General features: G+C 58.5%; 2 protein-coding genes across 2 annotated transcripts in view; one reads left to right on the plus strand and one right to left on the minus strand.

The window, feature by feature from the left end:
* Window positions 1–9,600: 9,600 nt before the first annotated feature.
* Window positions 9,601–17,338, minus strand: PRAP1 (proline rich acidic protein 1). Its single transcript, XM_075934679.1, has 5 exons — window positions 17,182–17,338; window positions 14,525–14,576; window positions 13,305–13,363; window positions 9,957–10,051; window positions 9,601–9,867 (listed from the first exon to the last, which is right to left on the minus strand). The coding sequence occupies exons 1-5, from the start codon at window positions 17,187–17,189 to the stop codon at window positions 9,674–9,676; spliced, it is 408 nt and encodes a 135-aa protein (XP_075790794.1). The 5' UTR covers window positions 17,190–17,338; the 3' UTR covers window positions 9,601–9,673.
* CALY (calcyon neuron specific vesicular protein) overlaps window positions 14,476–18,191 on the plus strand; it is a 28,308-nt gene continuing 24,592 nt past the window's right edge. The window contains exon 1 of the mRNA XM_075934680.1: window positions 14,476–14,601. The gene's annotated coding sequence lies outside the window, so the exon portion shown is untranslated. The remainder of the gene's footprint in view (window positions 14,602–18,191) is intronic.

Here is an 18,191-nt window from a genome sequence, read left to right on the forward strand (position 1 = left end):
GGCAGTGGCGTGCAGGAGCCCTGGTTCTGGCCCTGCCTCCACCAATGGCCTATAGCACCTTCTGTGCCTCAGTTTCCCCATCGGTAAAATGAGACTGATGCTGCTGTCCTGTCGGGCGGAGGCCGGGATGAAAAGCTGGGGATGAGCGCGAGGATGCACATCATGCTGACATGTGCCAGGCATAAGGGCCCTGCGCCGCTGAACCCATGCGGGGGACTTTAATCCTGCCGCTCTCCCCTGCGTGCTGTGCCCCGCAGGGTCAGGTCTCTCCTGGCCCCAGAGTTTGGGTCCGAGGAACAGCTCCGGAGCTGCCCTTTGCAGCCGGCCAGAGCCACGTGTGTCCACGGTCCCTCCAGCCCCGGCTGCAAAGCAGAGTTCCAGCCCTTCAGCAAGGGGAGCGCGAGAAGTTTTCAAAGCAACATCAGTCAGAAAAAGGGGGGGGGAGCTTTGGGGCGTTTCAGGCAGCGGCTGCTGTGTGCCCTCGGGGGGGGGGGGGGGGAGGGAGGGACGCTTTTCCTAAAATAGACGCTGACAAGCGAGCAGGAGGGGCGTTGGCGTCTGGCACTCGGGCTGAATATTAACTGGCTGGGAGGGGGCAGGGGAAGGGGACACATTGTCCCTGGAAAACCCAAGGCAAAAATACCCACCAGGCTGCCAGGCAAGGCAGATTAGCCCTGGCCACGGTGGCTAGTGTCCAGCCCCCCGACCTGCCCTCTAGGGCAGCCCAGCCCCCACCTCGCTCCCTGCCTCTGCAGCATTTCCAGCCCCCCAGCCAGGGCAGGCAAATCGAGGGTCCCGGGTCTGAAAGGCAGCAAGAGACAGTCAGGAGGCAGGGCAAGGAACGGGGCACTGCAGGGAGCTGGGGAGAGACCCGGGCTGGGAAGGGGGAGCCTGGCTCACCCCCTTGCCCTGGCCAGGACTTGCGAGAGGACCTGGGACGCCCCCGGCTGGCTCTGTGCCAGGGCCCACATGGGGCCGGGTGACCCGGGAGGCAGCAGGGTTCCCATCGGGGTTCGTGCCTGATCATTATTAACACTGCTGAGCCCTGGGTGTTAGCCCTTAGTGTTAATTGCTCCCCCCCCCCCGTGTGCCCCTGGGTCCTCCCTGGATGCTGTTTGGGTGGCGGGGGGGGGGGGTTGTTCCCACCCACCCTGGGGTGCTGGCAGATGCTGGGGACCTCTCGCAGCTCAGGCCAGGGGACTCCGGAAGCAGCCTGGCACCAGCTGCTCAGGGAGGGGAGACGAAGGCTGGCGGTGGGGGCAGCGGGACCCAGGGCCCTGCAGGGGACGCAGCTGGGCTAGGCTTGGGACTGGCAGGCGCCCTGTGTTTGGTGGGCTGAGCCAGCTGGTCTCTGTGGGGCCCACAGCTGGGACCCCCAGGGTCTGGCCGGGAAGTCCGGGGGCCCGCACCCCAGTTGCTGCCGGCTGGCCCGGCGGGATTGTCAGGGCAGCCCCCGAGGGGGTGCCCCCGCACGCCCCGGTGAAACAGGCACCCGGTGCCCGGCTGCCCACCGGCGGGCTGGGCGAGCTGTGTCCGGCCCGCCCCGCTCGGCACTGCCCCGGCACCATGGCGGATCTGATTAGCGCGCAGCCCCGTTCTCAGCCCCCTCCCCGCCTCCGCGGGCCCGGAGACGAATCGATTTGTATTGGCATTCAGGGCCGGCCCCGAGGGAGCTCTCTTCTCAGCGCCTGGGACAAAAGGCCCACGAAGCGGGGCGGGGCGCTCCCGCCACAGAGCCCCTCGCCAGCCAGCCAGGGCCCGGCGGCTCGGCTTTGATGGCTCCCCCCTCCCCCGGCGAAAGGTCAAACTAATAAATGTAGGGCCCTTGGCAGCGCTCGGGGCGCACAAAGGAGGGGGGGCCCCTCGGAGCGTGATAAACGCCTCCGGCAAAGGGCGAGCAGCATGGGGCCTGCCCCAAGAAAGGGGCTTTGAGCCGTGCAGCCAGCCTCTCCGCTCCCCGGCCTCCCCAGCCCGGCAGCTGCATCCCTGGCAGGGCTCACGCACGGGAGTTCGTGCCGTCCAGCCCCGGGGCTGCCCACTGAGGTGCCCGTGGCGGGCGCTGCCTCCTGGGCCTGGCAGGCCGGGTGGCACGATGGCTTCATGTTGCCACCCGCAAACCCAGCCCTCCTCCCAGCCCTGCCCAGGCCCCTGCACCTGCCTCCTGGGCCGCGGTGCCTTGGGTTGGAGGGTCCAGGGGGCTGCCCTGCCCTCCCAGCCCTGGGCCATCTCTCGCCTTTCCCTCCACCCACGGGGCGAGGGGCGGCGTCCGCTGCCGGGCCAGGACAGCGAGTTTGGCCCCAGAGCCAGCAGGGGCCTGGCAGGATCACACCCTAAGCCCCCCCATGCAGGGCTAGGCCGGGGGCTCCGAGGAGCAGGGCTGAGGGCTGAGTCCTGGGGCTTGTTTGCGCAAGAGCGCTGCAGCTCCGTCCCGGGAGAAGCGCTGGCTGCACGAGGGGTGAGGCCCGTGTCGCTCCGGGCGCTGGGCTAGCCCAAGCCCCAGTGAACGGAAAGTGGGGGACGTGGGCTAGAAACGCCCTGTGGGGAGACTGAAGCCGGCCTCCCCATGGGGCACCGCACAGGGGCCCGCAAGGCCAGGCTTTGGGGGACGGGGGCATGAGCAGAGCAAAGCAAAGCTGGTGCATTGAGAGCGCAGGCGGAGGCAACTGTAGCAGCGATACCAGGGCAGCCCGGTGCTTCCGGGTCTGCCTGAGCCGCCTGCAGGCTGGGCCGTCTGGGGAGCAGCAGCACTGGCAGGGGAGGCCGGGAGGGGGCACTGTTGTCGTCTGAGAGCTGCAGAGAGCACCCCGTGCAGGTTTCAAGGCCAGGCCTGAGGAGCAAGTGCGGCTATTTCCCCTGGTCTAGTCTGGCTTGCCTGAGGGGGGCTGCCTAGGCCGGAGAGACTTTCTGCAGCCAGAAAGACTTCCCCTCACCCCGGCCTCACTGCCGGGACAGTTCTTTGGCTTTCTCCTCTTTGCCCCAACTTCCAAATCCACGTCTCTCTCTCCTGTCAAACCCGGTTGCCAAGGAAATGACCGTCCCTCCACGCACGGCTTCAGGCTCGGTGGCCTCTGCAAACAGTGTTGGGGACCCACACAAGGGGGGCGTAGTCGGGAGCTGTGTTGCTCAACTTTTTTTATAAAGTACCCCTTAAAAAAAAAGTACCCCCAGTTCCTACAGTTTTCAGACACACAACGTTTTTTTCTACCATTGCAACACATTTGTTTAAACGACTTAATCGTAGCCGGGCGGGCGATAAAATTTTGGGGTGTAAAACGTACAAAAATAATAAAGGGCTGTAAACATTAAAACAAACATTCAGTTTTCTCCAAATGTCAGTTGTGTTGACATATCCCCCAGACTTCTCTCCAGTACCCCGAAGGGGGCTCGTGCCACTGGTTAAGAAACGCTGCTCTGGAGAAAACTCTTATCACCATTAGTTGGAAGCCAGGCCCCACTGAAGCCAGTGGGAGTTTTGCATGGGCCAGGATCTAGGGTTGCCAGCTGGTCTCCCAAAAATACCGAACACACGGGCTAAAAATTTGTCGAGCAAAAAAAAAAAAAACCACTGCCACGAACACAGGTGCTATGTTTAATACTTAGTCTTCATCCTACACCATCTCTATGGAAAGAGGCTTAGAAATAATTGTGCAAATGTGCGTGCAAATGAGCACGCTATTTTCATTGTTTTCTATTGCTCTAGAGCTAAGGCTAAAGAAGAATTTAGAAGAACTCCTTTGTATCCTGCAGCTGAAACGATTGTAGAGAACTCGCAGCGCGGATCGTGCCCCGCCTCCCAGCCACTCCCCCTGCGCCCGCTAGGCTTCTGGGCTTCTGACGCGCCCAGAGCGGCGATCGCGGCCCCGCCTCCCAGCTGGGACTCCTAGGCTGGGAGGCGGGGCCACGATCGGCGCTGGGAGCCTGTGATCGCGCAGGAGACTGGTGGGGGCGGGGGGAGTCACTGGGAGTCCCAGACACTTGCCCCGCCCCCGCCAGGCTTCTGCGCAATCAAAGGCTCCTAGCGCCGATCATGGCCCCGCCTTCCAGCCACTCCCCCCGCCCACGTCAGACTTCCATCTGGTGCGCAGCCGGAAAAATCAGCGAATAGCGGACATTGCACGTGTCCAGTATTCTCTTCTTTTTTTTACCAGACAAAGAATGCACATACCGGACTGTCCGGTAGAATATCGGACACCTGGCAACTCTACCAGGAACTCACCCCTGACTGGCTGTATTCAGTTCTTCTTCATATTCGATCAGATGGGCCTGACATACTGCCCTGAATGAAACTCCTACAAACTGAAGGACAACTCCTCCGTTTATTAACCCTGGATTCAGTCACTGGCCAGATGTGTGCCTGCCACGGTTCCACTCCCATCCCCTTAAATGTGTCCTCAAGGCTCAGAAAGCAAAGACACATAAAAAGACCCAAAATGAATGATTTGCTTCTTTCGCTTTGATCTCATTATTTTAAGCCAGTGCTGTGATTTTTTATTTGGCTCCTGATGTTGGTCCATCTGAGGTTGGCTGTGCTCCCAGGATGAAGAATTTTGTATTGACACAGTGTCTCTTAGAGGCTGCATTTCATTTTTGCTATTCCAGGAAATTAAGGAGAAGGTAGCAGGAGGTAGAAGAAGACAGTTAGTAAAAGGCTGTATACATTCTGGCTGATACAAGTGCCATGTACACTCAATATTTTTGTTCCTGTATAATTAAGTTTTCATTGCACAAAGACGTATATGCCCACTTAGTGCAAGAGATGCTGATGTTTGACAGGTGTACCATGCACCTGGGTTTTTCCTGGGCAGGACCGACTTTCTGATCCTCTAGTCTCCAGCCAGACAGATATTTGCAATATGAAAAACTTCCCTGAGAACCTACAACCACTTCCATGGGAGCTGTGAGAATCAGTCTGCCAAGAGCTACTGGCCATGTTGGACCCCACGGTTGCGGAGGAATCCTCTAGCGCAGCGTTTCTCAGACTGGGGGTCCCACCTCAAAAGGGGGTGGCAAGGTGAGTGCAAGAGGATCACTAGTAGGGTCACCATGTGTTTGGGTTTTCTGGCCATGATCTCTTCTTCAGTCCTCCGATCTCTGTCCAGGTGGACTTTGGAAATACAAAAAAATGCCCAGGATTTCTCCTGGCCTTCCGAGCTGGGTGTCTGGGGTGGCGGCTGCTGTCAGCTGCCCAGCCTGGAAAACACTGGCCCTGCTAGCAGCGGCGCAGAAGGATGAGTGGCAATACCATCATTGCAGGAGGAGTAACGGTCATCCGAATTAAGGGCTTTAGTTCGAAATACCTAGCCCGTGCCGCGTGTAGCCACGGGCAGGGAGTCCGAACTACCGGGCATTTAAAAATGGCAGCGCCAGGGGAACATGCAAATAAAGCCCGAGATATTTTAATCCCTGGCTTCATTTGCAAGTTCGAATGACTACATTAGCCGTCCTAGTTCGAACTAGGGTGGCAGAGTAGACTTACCCTGAGGCTCTTACCTTCTACACAGGGACTAGGAAATCAGTAGTGGGGAAGGAGAAAACGCTGAGAAGGTTCCTCCTCATGCTCACGCACATGAACCCTAGTTCTCTCTCCGTCCCAAGGAGAGACCTTGAGAAGACGCCTTGCTGCTACAAACCCCCGGGGGTCTCTGAGCTTGCCCCTCTGCCCCGCCTGGTTGATGTCAGGGTCTCTCTGTGAGACCATCCCTAACCCACCTGTCAAGAACCAATCAGATCTGGGGTTTGGGATCAGTGCATATTGTAAACTGACGCCCATACATGTAGTTGTGAAATGTCTGCACCCCAAAGTAGCAGTTAACCTTCTCTCGCTGCGAGAAAAGTGGGTTGTACCCATGAAAGCTTAGGCCCTGATCAATTTGCTAGTCTCTAGGGTGCCACAGGACTTCTTTTTGTTTTTGTGATGAACTATGTTCAGGAGAAGACAGAGCCTGGGATGCAATTCGGGGTTCTCTGGCCCATCCGCCATCTGTGGAGCTAAAATGGCATCACACGCTAAATCAGTTCTTTGTCAGCTTGATCGGGATTTCTGCTGCAATAGTTAAAATCCAGAAACATTTGGGCTACGTTCACACTGGCACGAGCTTGCGCAAAAACTCTTTAGCACAAGGGTTCTTGCGTTAAAGTAGTTGTGCAAGAGAGCGTCTACACTGGCAGGTGCTTTTGCGCAAGAGCATCCGTGCCAGTGTAGATGCTCTCTCGCTCAAGAAAGCTCTGATGGCCATTTTAACCATCGGGCTTTCTTGCACAAGAAATTCACGTTGCCTGTCTACAGTGGCCTCTTGCGCAAGAACAGTTGCGCAAAAGGGCTTATTCCTGAGTGGGCGCATCATAGTTCTGGCGCAAGAAGCCCTGATTTCACACAGTAGAACGTCAGTTTACTTGCGCAAGAACACGCAGCTAGTGTAGAAAGGCAGAAAATTTTTGCGCAAGAGCAGCCGCAATGGCACAAGATCGCGCCAGTGTAGACACAGCCTTGTTCTAGAGCTGCGTTCCAATACCATGTGACCCCTTTTTAAGTAATGAATACTCAGGTATGGGGGGGGGGTACTAGGCCCAGAGGCCCTGCGCGGAAGGGCCCATTACAGGGTCCCATCACACCTATCTCAGGAAAGGAGCAGTGGAGGAGTCCTCCAAACAGCCTAGAGTGGCAGCAGGGAGTAGCCAATCAGGGCCCAGAAAGGCCATATAAAAAGGAGCTGCAGCACTGGAGACAGTCCGGCTGTGTCTAGACTACAACCCTCTGTCAACAGAGAGATGTAGATTAGACAGGCCAACATTGCTAATGAAGCAGGGATTTAAATATCCTGCGCTTCATTAGCATAAACATGGCCACTGCTTTTTTTTTTTTGAAATGACGCTTTTTCGAAAAAAAACCCAGCAGTCTAGATGCAGATCTGTCGGAAATAAACCCTTTTTCCACAGATCCTGTATTCCTCCAACAATGAGGTTTACAGGATCTGTCTGAAACGGGTTTCTTTTCGACCGATCCAAGTCTAGCCCGCCGGTTTGTTTGTTTGTTTTCTGAAAGAGCTCGGTTTCGAAAAAAAGCCGCAGCCATGTTTATGCTAATGAAGTGTGGGCGATTTAAATCCCGGCTTCATTAGCCATTTCAACATGCTTGATTTGCATCCCTCTGTCGACAGAGGGATGCAGTCTGGACGGAGCCTCAGTGCCTCGCTGGAGCCGGAGCAGTGTAGGTGAGGTGCCTACCCTGCAGCACCATGGACAGATCAGTGCGGGCAGGGAGAGAGAGGGAGCCAGCTTTTGGCTGGCTGGCTGCTGGGCCTGTGTGTAGAAGAGCCGGGAGGTAAGGGTGGGGCTTTGGGGAAGGCTGGGGCGATGGGGAACGGAAAGCGGTCTAGTTGGGGCACCCTGGCATGTGCCTGCTGTTTGGAGTTCCAGGGGTAGGACCTGGAACAGGTGGGTGGGCCCAGGTTCTCCCCACCCCCCCCCCAGGCACCGAGGAAGTGACCTACAACTGGACAGCGCACCGACAAGGGGTCTGAACTGCGGAGTGGGGCCGGGCCAGGGAGGGTGAATCCATTGCCACTTGATATCAGGGCCAGGACTGGCTTAAAGCCACCGGACCAGCGGGGTCGCCCGGGAGAGGTGGGTGCCGAGCTGCTACAAGAGGCGTTAGAAGTTTGGCAACCGCTTCCTGCAGTAGCCTAGGAAGCCTTCGGCCCGGGCGTACTTACCGGTGCTGGGGCGTCCCAAAGAGCTTTGCCTTTATGGCAAAGTCCCTGGGAAGCGGGGCCGACAGCCTGGCTGGGCCCTTGGGCAAGGTGTGTGTGTGTGGGGGGGGGGACCTTGCTGCATGCCCCTCGAAGGGGTGAGGCCTTGGACAAAAGGGGTGGGTTTGGGGCTAGGCAGTCCCCAGTGCTTCCCAGGGTGCTCTGTGCCTGCCCCCAGTGCTTCCCAGGGTGCTCTGTGCCTGCCCCCAGTGCTTCCCGGGGTGCTCCGTGCCTGCCCCCAGTGCTTCCCGGGGTGCTCCGTGCCTGCCCCCAGTGCTGCCCGGGGTGCTCCGTGCCTGCCCCCAGTGCTTCCCGGGGTGCTCCGTGCCTGCCCCCAGTGCTTCCCGGGGTGCTCCGTGCCTGCCCCCAGTGCTTCCCGGGGTGCTCCGTGCCTGCCCCCAGTGCTGCCCGGGGTGCTCCGTGCCTGCCCCCAGTGCTGCCCAGGGTGCTCCGTGCCTGCCCCCAGCACTGCCCGGGGTGCTCCCTGCCTGCCCCCAGTGCTTCCCGGGGTGCTCCGTGCCTGCCCCCAGCGCTGCCCGGGGTGCTCCGTGCCTGCCCCCAGTGCTGCCCAGGGTGCTCCGTGCCTGCCCCCAGCGCTGCCCAGGGTGCTCCGTGCCTGCCCCCAGCGCTGCCTGGGGTGCTCCCTGCCTGCCCCCAGCGCTGCCCGGGGTGCTCTGTGCCTGCCCCCAGCCAGCACCATGTTCTGAGCAGCCTCAAGAGGGAGGCCGCCCCGCCGGGCCCTGCCGACAGCCGGAGCGTGGAGAGCAGCCCCACCGAGCGGCGCCAGGCTGCGGGAGCAGAGCCGAAGGCCAGCAAAGACTGAGTGGGATGGGGCGCTCTCCCTGCACCAGTGCTGCCGGCTGGGTACGTGGCACAGGATCTGCAGCTACCTCTTCCCCATGGGTGAACGCAGGGGCCCTTGTGTGGCAGTCAGAACCGCCACGACGCGGACGTTGGAAAGCCCCCGCCCCCTCCCCCTGCATCGCACGGGCTGTGGGGTGGGAGATGGCTCTCTCCAGTGTCCATCGCCGGCATCCACCCAGCCCGGGAGCTGGGTCTGGCCGTGGTCCCGGCGTCTCTCGCAGGGGCTTCGTCCCTGGAGCTGGGCAGAGCAATTGCAAACCCAGCCCCCGGGGGTGTTCGCTTTTTCTTCCGTTACCATCTGCGTGTGGCTGCCCAGTGGGGTGGGTGCTTGGGGGGTGGAATGTGCGGGGAGGGTCCCTGCACTGTGCTGGGCAATGGCTCTTGGAGGGACACATGGGGCCTGTTCGCCCTGCAGCGGGAAGCCCCTGGGCCCGGGCTAGCGACTGGAGCCCAGAGCCGGAGGGGGGTGGGCCTGAGAGCCCGAACCGCCAGGGGCCGGGAAAGCCACACGGCCCTTTTCAGCTGCCGCTGGCTCAAGCGAAGCTGCAGGAGGCTTAGTTATTGAGCAGCAGCTGAGGCTGCTGCCACTAGGAGTGTCCAGGCGCCCGTTAGCCCCCGTGGCTGGCCTGGGCTGCAGGGCTGTTCCATCGCAGTGTAGCCATTTGGGTTCAGGCTCTGGGGCTCTCCCTCCTTGTAGGGTCGCAGGAGCCTGCCTCAGTTGGCCTGGCCAGCCAGGGGTGCCTCACTGCAGTGCAGACACGTCCCAGAGCCCCCACGTTTGGGGAGGCATCTGCCCCAGGGGCTGCCAGCTTGCTGCTGCGGTGGTTCCAAGCTTCCTGCATCCTAGGGGGAGAGCAAATGTCTCTCCCGTACCACCTGCCGGTCGCAGCAACCACCATGGCTCAGAGCAGAGCCGGAAGCCAGAGCCCTGTCCATAGCCAAGATGGAGGAGTGGACCTGGAAGAGAAGGGTCCAGGGAACACACAGCTCAGGAGAGGAGGTAGAGGGGGCACTGGGCAATCCCCTCTTCCTTTATTGCTAGACAGAGCCGCCTCTCCTCGCTAGGCATGGTAGAGATGGTCTCTGTCCTCTTCTGGGCCGCTGATGGCTTCAGCTTGCGGTGCTGCTATCCACACAGGGGCTTCCTCCTCCACAGCCTCCTGCGGGGGGTGGTGGATGTGGTCTCGGTCTTCTTCCGGCTCCGCCGCAGACTGGGCACCCAGCGGGGCCGGCTGGTCTCCAGCGCGCCTGGGTGCTGCAAAGGGAGGAGGCAGGGGGAGCGTTAGATTTCTGAGCCTGCGAGGACACCAGTGGGGAAGGAGCATCATGCCCCAGCTTGCTCACCTTGTGCATGCCTGGACAACAGCCTCATTCCAGGGTCAATATCCACCGTGTTTTCCTCGTCCTCCGGTGGCTCAATAGCGCTTATGCCGAGGATACTGTAAACAAAAAACAAACAAAAAAAATAAGCCTAGCTAGTTCATCTATGGCCCTCTCATCTGTGCATTGCAAGGGAGGTCAGCATCACCGCCCAGCTGGGGAAACTGAGCCGCGAAGAGGGGAAGTGATGTGCCCAAGGTTACCTGATGGGTCAGTGGCAGAGCTCAGAATAGAAGCCAAGTCTCCTGACTCCCAATGGTTTTGTAACCCCCCTCGCCCACCCTAGTTTCAGCAAGGAAATCCCACGCCACATACATGGAGTAATGAGCCTCGTTAGCATTTCAAACATCTTGCAGGAAAGTTTCACCAGCCAGCTGTGTGACACTCCCTCCCTGCTGTGAGTGGATAAATGTAAAGCTGGGTGCATTACTGGTGGCGGATAATATCAGCGGCACCAGAAGTCACTGTTTTCTTTGCATAGTCAGGGCTTGTAGCACTGACGATTATTTGGCCTTGCACACAATGCGCTGCATCGCTTGGCTGGCATGTTTCACACAGGTCAGTCTGCTATTTTTTTTATTCACAACATGTGATTGGGTACCTAAGTCACATGATACTGTTCCTGCTCCTTGACTGGCTACTGAAACCTATTAAGCAGGAGAAAAAAGAGTAGTCAATAAGGCCAGGTTTACACTAGGGGGCAATATTAAACTAAGGTATGCAACTCCAGTTCCATGACTGGAGTCAACGTACCTTAATTCGAAAAACCATAGGGGTTGAGCAACTCTCCCGTCAACTTCTCTTACTCTTCTTGACTCAGTGGAATGCCAGAGTTGATGGGAATGCAATCAGTGGTTGATTTAGCTGGTCTTTACTAGACAAGCTAAATGGATTCCTCGGAAATTGATTTCCCTCAGCACTGCTCTCCTGTAAGCGTGGATACAGCCTTAGTGTTAGGTCAAATAACTGTTAGTGCTACAATCAGTGAGTATTTCAGGATTCAGAAACATTTCTATGGAAACCCAGTGGTTATCTAACTGCTTGCAACTAAAGAGTACCACCCACCAGTAATGTGTGTGAGTAGCAGAGATTCACGCTTGGGATTTGGATTCATAAATTCATGAACTAGGATTTGCATGAGTCAACCAGCTGAGTTATAATCAAGGCAAAACGATGACTAGGCAATTAATTCTGGGCCAGTACCAGATCCACCAGCATGTTCATTCAAGCTGATTGTTCCTCTGATGCAGAATAAAAATTAACAGCGAAAAATCAACCTTTCCCGCCCTCCTTGTAGTAAAACGGCAAGTGTTAGCCATCTGTAAGGATGAAACATGGGGGAATATTTGACCCCAGGTAAATAATCTAGTGAATTTGATTTCATTATCATGCATCTCAACAAGGACTGATATGGACCCAGTGGCTCTATGGTGTGACTGCACCGACCCTGCTCATAACCAGACGGAGTCTGTTTCAGCTTTTGGTGAATTTGACCCAATATCCCGATTGTTACATTTCTGAAGGGCAACCCTTTAAAGAGGTCTCAACCTTTCATTGTGTGCCTGTCTTAGATGGCATGTGCAAGTAACAAAGTTTAGATCTTTTCCTACTTTCTTAACAGTTTCAGAGAGGGATGAAACACACACACAATTCTGGCACAGAAGCCAATGAGAAGCCAGTTATCTGCATGGATGATTGAATTGGCTAATATTGATCCAGGACACTCCGATGTCTCTGAAGGGATAAATAGTGGTGATTTATTGATATCCCATGATTATTTTCAGCCACTCAGAGCCCAGGGTTTTCAGCAGCAAAGGACCTGGGGATTCCAGTGGATGAGAAGCTGGAGATGAGTCAACAGTATGCCCTTGTAGCCAAGAAGGCTAATGGCATATTAGATGCATTAGGAGGAGCATTGCCAGCAGATCCAGAGATGTCATTATTCCCCTTTATTCAGCTCTGGTGAGGCCACAGCTGGAGTATTGTGTCCAGTTCTGGGCCCCCCAGTATAGAAAGGATGTGGACACATTGGAGAGGGTTCAGAGGAGGGAAACCAAAATGATTAGGGGGCTGGAGCAGATGACCTACAAGGAGAGGCTGAGGGATTGGGGCTTATTTAGTCTGCCACAAAAACGCGTGAGGGGGGATTTGACAGCAGTCTTCAATTTCCTGAAGGGAGTTCCAGAGAGGATGGAGAGAGGCTGTTCTCAGTAATGACCAGGAGTGGTCCGAGGCTGGCTGCGGCAGCTGGCGCCCCAGGTGGGCGGCATTATCGGCGCCCACACCTGCATGGTAGTCAATGGCCGTGACATCATCATGGGGTGCCCCGGCACCCCATGACGTCATCATCGGGCGCCCAGGCCAGCGGCGCTCTAGGCAACTGCCTCATTTGCCTAGGCTCACGGGCCAGCCCTGGTAGTGACGGATGCAGAACAAGGAGCAATGGTCTCAACAGTGGAGGAGGTCTAGCTTGGATATTAGGAAAAATGATTTCCCTAGGAGGGTGGGGAAGCACTGGAATGGGTTCCCTAGGGAGGGGTGGAATCTCCATCCCTAAGGGTTTCTAAGTCTCGGCTTGAGAAAGCCCTGGTCGAGAAGATTGAGTTGGGTTGGTCCTGCTTTGGGCAGGGGGCTGGACTCGATGACTCCTGAGGTCTCGTTCAGCCCTGGGATTCTATGCTCTCCGTTAAAAAGCATGCCTCTGGCAACAAGAACCACAGGATCACGACTGCTATTTGCATCGGAAACGGAAGAGAAAACGGTGTGAGCTCAAAGGCAGTTACTGGGTGGTAAGTGTTGGCTGATACCATCAACATGTGTGTGAAACACCCATGGAGCTGATGGGAAAATGTCAAATGCTTTTTGTGCCAAATTTTGGGAAACGACCCCTCTTCCCCCAAACCAACATCATTCTTCCAAAATTTTCTGCGAATTATAATTTGTTTTTTCTTGGAAAACGGAACTACTTTGGGTTTCATTTTTTTTCTTTTCCAAAATTATTTTCAGTAAAAAAAGAAGGGAGGGGGGACTGAAATATTACTTTTTTCAAAGAATGACAGGGACATTTGATTGAAAGTGAAATGTTGCCACGAACGCTTTCATTTTCCACAGAAGCCGTTGTTTGGCAACACGACTTTTTGACGCAAAAGCTTTGTCATGCTCTGATGAGCCTCAGATCTTCCGCGGGACAATTAATGAATCACAGAGAGCCTGCCACGTGGGAAACAGTCATCCACCCCTCGTGGCAAATCCCGGCCTCATTCATTTTCGCCTGATCCCAGAGATGAGGGTGAGGAACAAGAGCCATCTTACATTCGCTTCTTCATGTCCTCTTCTGAGAAACCCGCCATTTCCTTGCCCTCTTGCAGAGCCTGCAAGTGAAGAGCAAGTCAGCAAAAGGGATTTTCCCTCTTCCCTGGGGAAAACGGCCCAGATGGGCCCAGAGACAAGCTCTGCACCTCATTCCATGCCTCCCTTTTAACTCCCCGGCCAGCAGGGCCTGCAGACCGGTTGCCGTGGGAAACCGGGCCCAGAGGGGGTGGAGCCATGGAGGGGGCGGGGCTCCTACATGTTTAAAAGGCCGCGCCGTTCGTTCGTGCCTGCAGTGAGCCGAACCACAAGCCGGGATGCACGCCCGCCTGACTCTGCAGCGCTTGGGGATCAGATCTAGGGCTGTGCTTTGCACCTGGGACTCCGTGTCCTGAAACGAACCCAAGCAGCTGGCGGTTGGAGGAGTCCGGATTGTAGCTGCTCGGAGGGGCTGGAGCATAACGGGGCAGCTCACAAGTGAACTCAGCCAGGGGCCCTCATCTGCACGCTTAGGATCTTGGGGAGGAATTTCCCCCAGGTCAGCGGGGCTCCAGGGCGGGGGGCGGTTCACCTTACTTGGCAGCAGGTTTGCACTAGTCAGTGGTGGATTCTCTGTAACCTGAAGGCTTTAAATCATGGTGTGAGGACGTCAGTGCCTCAGCCAGAGGTTAGGGTCTGCCGCAGAGGTGGGGGAAGGGGGCTGCGATGAGGAGGTCACACATGAGGATCCCTACCGGCCTGACTGTCTAGACGTCCCAGAGCAAAAGCGAGGTCGTTTTGCTTCCTGCTGCGGCCTCGGGTCCTGCTCCCTGAGACAGGCAAGGACCCGGAGATCACGGCGCTCTCCTGCAAGCTTGGGAATTCCCCGCGACCCAGCGAAAGCGTTCAGCGGTGCCTGGCGCAACGGGCCTCGGCCGGAGTATTTGAGCTACACAACGGGAGCCCTGGGGCTATCGGCAGGGGCTGTGAGACAGTCGGGGCTGGGACGGACGGACTGATGGTGCCCTTCCTGAGAAGCAGGGGCCATTTCAGTCTGCAGTCTACGGTCCACGGAGGATGCTGTGACTATAACAGTGACGTTCCCTTGAGCCAGCCGGATGGGGGAAGGAATTGCAGGCCCCCGGACTACTGTGCGGGTGGCGGTGCCCTGGCCCGTGGCAAGCCCGGGGCTGGGACCATGGAGCGCCACAGCCAGAACTGAGAGGAGTTTGGGGCCGACCTACCTGGGCGGTGCTGTCGACTCGCAGAGCAGCCAAGCCGATGACGAGGAGGAGCCTGGAAGGGTTCCCAGAAGGAGAAGGTTAGTTTTTGAAGGAAGCCGTTGGCCCTGCACCTGCAGCCTGGCCGGGCCTGTCTGTCTGTCCGCTCCGTTGGCTTCCACCACGCAGGATCCAGCGTTCTGGGGCTCTTGCTGTTTCTCGCAGCGTTCCCCGGTGTGGCCGAGGCCGGTACCGTAACGCCCCACTGGGTGGGTATGTCTACACTACCCCGCTAGTTCGAACTAGCGGGGTAATGTATGCATACCGCACTTGCTAATGAAGCCCGGGATTTGAATTTCCCGGGCTTCATTAGCATAAGCGGGGAGCCGCCATTTTTAAATCCCCGCTGCTTCGAACCCCGTGTAGCGCGGCTACACGGGGCTCGAACTAGGTAGTTCGGACTAGGGTCCTATTCCGAACTACCGTTACTCCTCGTGAAACGAGGCTAACAACCTGCAGGAGTGTGTCTAGGTTGGCTAGACAGCAACCCCACAGTGAAGGCTGGGTTTCCAGGAGGGCCCCTCTGTGTGTGCAGGGGACAAAGCGCCCGAGGTCGGGAGGGAAGGTGACACGGTTCGGTAACTTTGAAGTGACTCTAGCACGTAACTTGTGGTGAGCGGCGATTCCTCTACAATGGGTCCTCTGGGGAAAACTGTCCTGGCCCATCGGCCCGCTCTGCTGTCAGGCTAGCTACAAAAGCAGCGCCACCCCCTTGCTCCCCGTGGACTGAGAACCGCGCCGACAGCGAGTGACCATGCTGGGGAGCGGTTTAGGGCAAACGCTCGGGGGCAGTTTGTGGAGAGCACCTCTGGGGAGCTGCTTCGGGGGCCAAGCCGGGGAAGAGGATTCGGGGAGCCCCAGGCACCCTGTAGAAAATCTAGTCTGGGATCCTACCGTCAAAGACTCTCCTAATGCACATCACGAGGGGGGCAAATTGAGGCAGCGTGAGGGGCCACCTTCCTTCTGGCATCTCCTCCGTTTCCAGAGCCCAGCTGTGCATTGGAGCTCTTGTCACGTGGCTTTGTGTGTCAGGGGAAACCTCCAGAGCCTTATTTGCCGAAGCTGAGGGGTGCAAGGTGGAGCCAGGGGTTCACCGGGGGACAGCACGACCCAGCCCCTCGGCCTCTGCCCGGACCAGTGTCTAAACCCTTATGCTGGTGCTAGGCTATCTGGAAAGACGCCCCCTCAGAGCGCAGTCCGGGCCTGACAGAACTGAGGGGGCAGGAGAGGCTGGCAGGCCGGCCTACGTTATCTGAGCTGTCCCCTCACAGAGGCTGCCAGAAATGGAGGCACCCGCCGGACAGCATGTGACGTTGCTGCTGGAGACAGGGTCGGGGGCCGCCCTCGGCGATCCCGCTAACCCCGCGGCAGACAAGGGCTCGTGTTGCTGCTGCTGCCGCTGACGGTGGCCAGGCCGGGGGAGTCCTGCGGCTGAGGGGGGTCCGGCCAGGAGCTAAGCGCCATGTGGTGTGAGAGGGTTGTGCCTGGCAGAGGAGCGGGGACTCCGTGGCCGGCTGCGCACACTTGCCCTTTGGAACGGCAGGTGCAACAGGGCGCCAGTCGCCCGATCGAAGGGCGAAAGCTGCTGGCGGGAAGCGGGTGGCAGCGCCTGTCTCTGCCACAGCGGTGCCCTGCCCTGGGCTGTCTCGCCCGGCTGGCACCAGAGAGGGGAACATGTCACGGGTGCTTGGCCAGGTCCTTGCCCACTCCCAGTTCAGAGCCTTGCCCCACTCACCAGCAGGGCACCCGCAGGTACATGCGCCAGCAGGGCATATTATGGGCTGCAATGCCCGCTCGGGGGGGAGGGGGAGCAGCTTCCTCCACACCGCCCCGCTGTGCCAGAGCCCAGACGCTGCACGAGCCCCCGGGGGTGACCCGGCAAGAGAGGCTGTCGGTCTCCAGGGCACCAGCAGCTCTAGAAATCGGCAGGTAGCTCGTCCCACCTCCCCGCTGCAGCCCGGGACCCCCCCAGGGGCAGGTCGGGGACACGGCAGCAGGGGGCAGGGAGTCTCTCTGGACGGAGCCCCCTCTCCTCCCCGGAGAGATGGGGCCCAGAGGGGGCAGCCCAGAGGGGGCCATACTGATCTTCCAAGCCATGGGGTGGGCTGTCACCCAGGCCCGGTACCGCCCTGCTGTGGAAGCCGGCTCTAAGCAGGGCTAGCGATGAGGCAGGTGTGGGGCTAGGGGAGGGCACAGCTGGGCTATGGGACACCCCCACACCACCCGCACGGCTGTACCCCACTGGGTGTCCACCCATCAGAGGGGGGCGAGGAATTGGCGAGGCTGTGACCACCGCTCACCCCAGGGGGAGGGGTCAACAAGCAGGAGAATCCACCTCCCCCCCGATTTCACCATTAACAAAGCTCCTGGTCTGGGGGGGCTGGGTCCCAGTTTCTGAGGGCCCGCGGCTGCTGTGCCCACAGGGGAGCTGCCCCAGGGGAATTATGGCTCAGGTGGCCAAGACCTCCCCTCAGCCGGGGCCCAGGGGGCTGCCCAGCCCTGCCCCACCTGCGGTTCCCTGTGGCCCGTGCAACAGAGGAACCTCCACCGCCCCCGGAGGGCCGCCCTCCAGCTGCCGGGGCCCAAACCAGCGTGCCCAGTAAGGGAGGGCCGGGGCTTACCAGGCCATGTCTGTCCTTGCTGGTGCTTCCTGCCTTTCCCGGCACTGAGGGCTGGGCAGCCTGTCCAGAGTCCAGGAGCTGATTACAGGCTCCGATCTGCTGCAGTGGCATCCCCGCAGGCACGCAGCTCCAAGCAGGAGCCGGCTGCTACCCTTTGCCCCCGGGGCTGGGCTCCGTACTGGGGTGCGTTCCGATCCCCACCGATATCCCTTCTCCCTGCCCTGCCTTGCTGACACCCCGCGCCTCCCGCCGCTCCTTTGCAGCCAGCAATCCCATCCGAAGGGCCCCCAGGCACATCCCCAGTGGGGTCCGGCAGCGGCTGGCTCCCCAGCCGGCTGCTGCCTCTGCAGAGCGCCCCGGCGAACCACAGCTCCGACGCGGAGCAAGGCTGGGTCGGCTGCGAGGCTCAGGGAGCAGAGCTGGCCTGGGCACCTGGCTGTGCATGCGGAGATGGGAGGGAGCGGCCGTTTTGCTTCCCTTAATGATGCCCCGATTAGTTTGCATCGATTCATGAAGAGAAGTTTTCTCAGTCCCAAAGAGGGGAGGCGGGGAAAACACTGCAAACACCATCAAAGCCATCTGCTCTGGGGCAGGGCATGGGGGTCAGCATGGGGGAGAGGGGATAGGAGATGGTGGGAGAGGAAAGGGGGCAGAGCTGGGGGGAAGGAGGGGGCATGCCCCAGTGGGAGGGGATAGCAGCAGGAGAGGGGATGAGGCAGATCCTGGGAACAAAGAGCAGAAGAGCAAGAAAAATACGTGCTCCTTGCACAAGGGGGCAGAGTTAAGGTTGTTGAGACAATCGGAAACCTGGCATTTCCTGCCTTCTCGGCACTAGAGTTTGCTACCGTGACAGTGTTCTCTGAACATCTTTCCCCAATGCCTCCCAATTAAGAGGAGTGGTATTTGTGGCATAATTAATCATTTGTGGAGTAATTAATAGCATCATTTGTGACTTGGCCGGGCACTGCTGGCGTCCTGGCTTCGCAGCGCTCAGCGGGGCTGGGTGGCTG

The sequence above is a fragment of the Pelodiscus sinensis genome, chromosome 8 (assembly GCF_049634645.1).
Source record: "Pelodiscus sinensis isolate JC-2024 chromosome 8, ASM4963464v1, whole genome shotgun sequence".
NCBI lineage: Eukaryota > Metazoa > Chordata > Testudines > Trionychidae > Pelodiscus > Pelodiscus sinensis.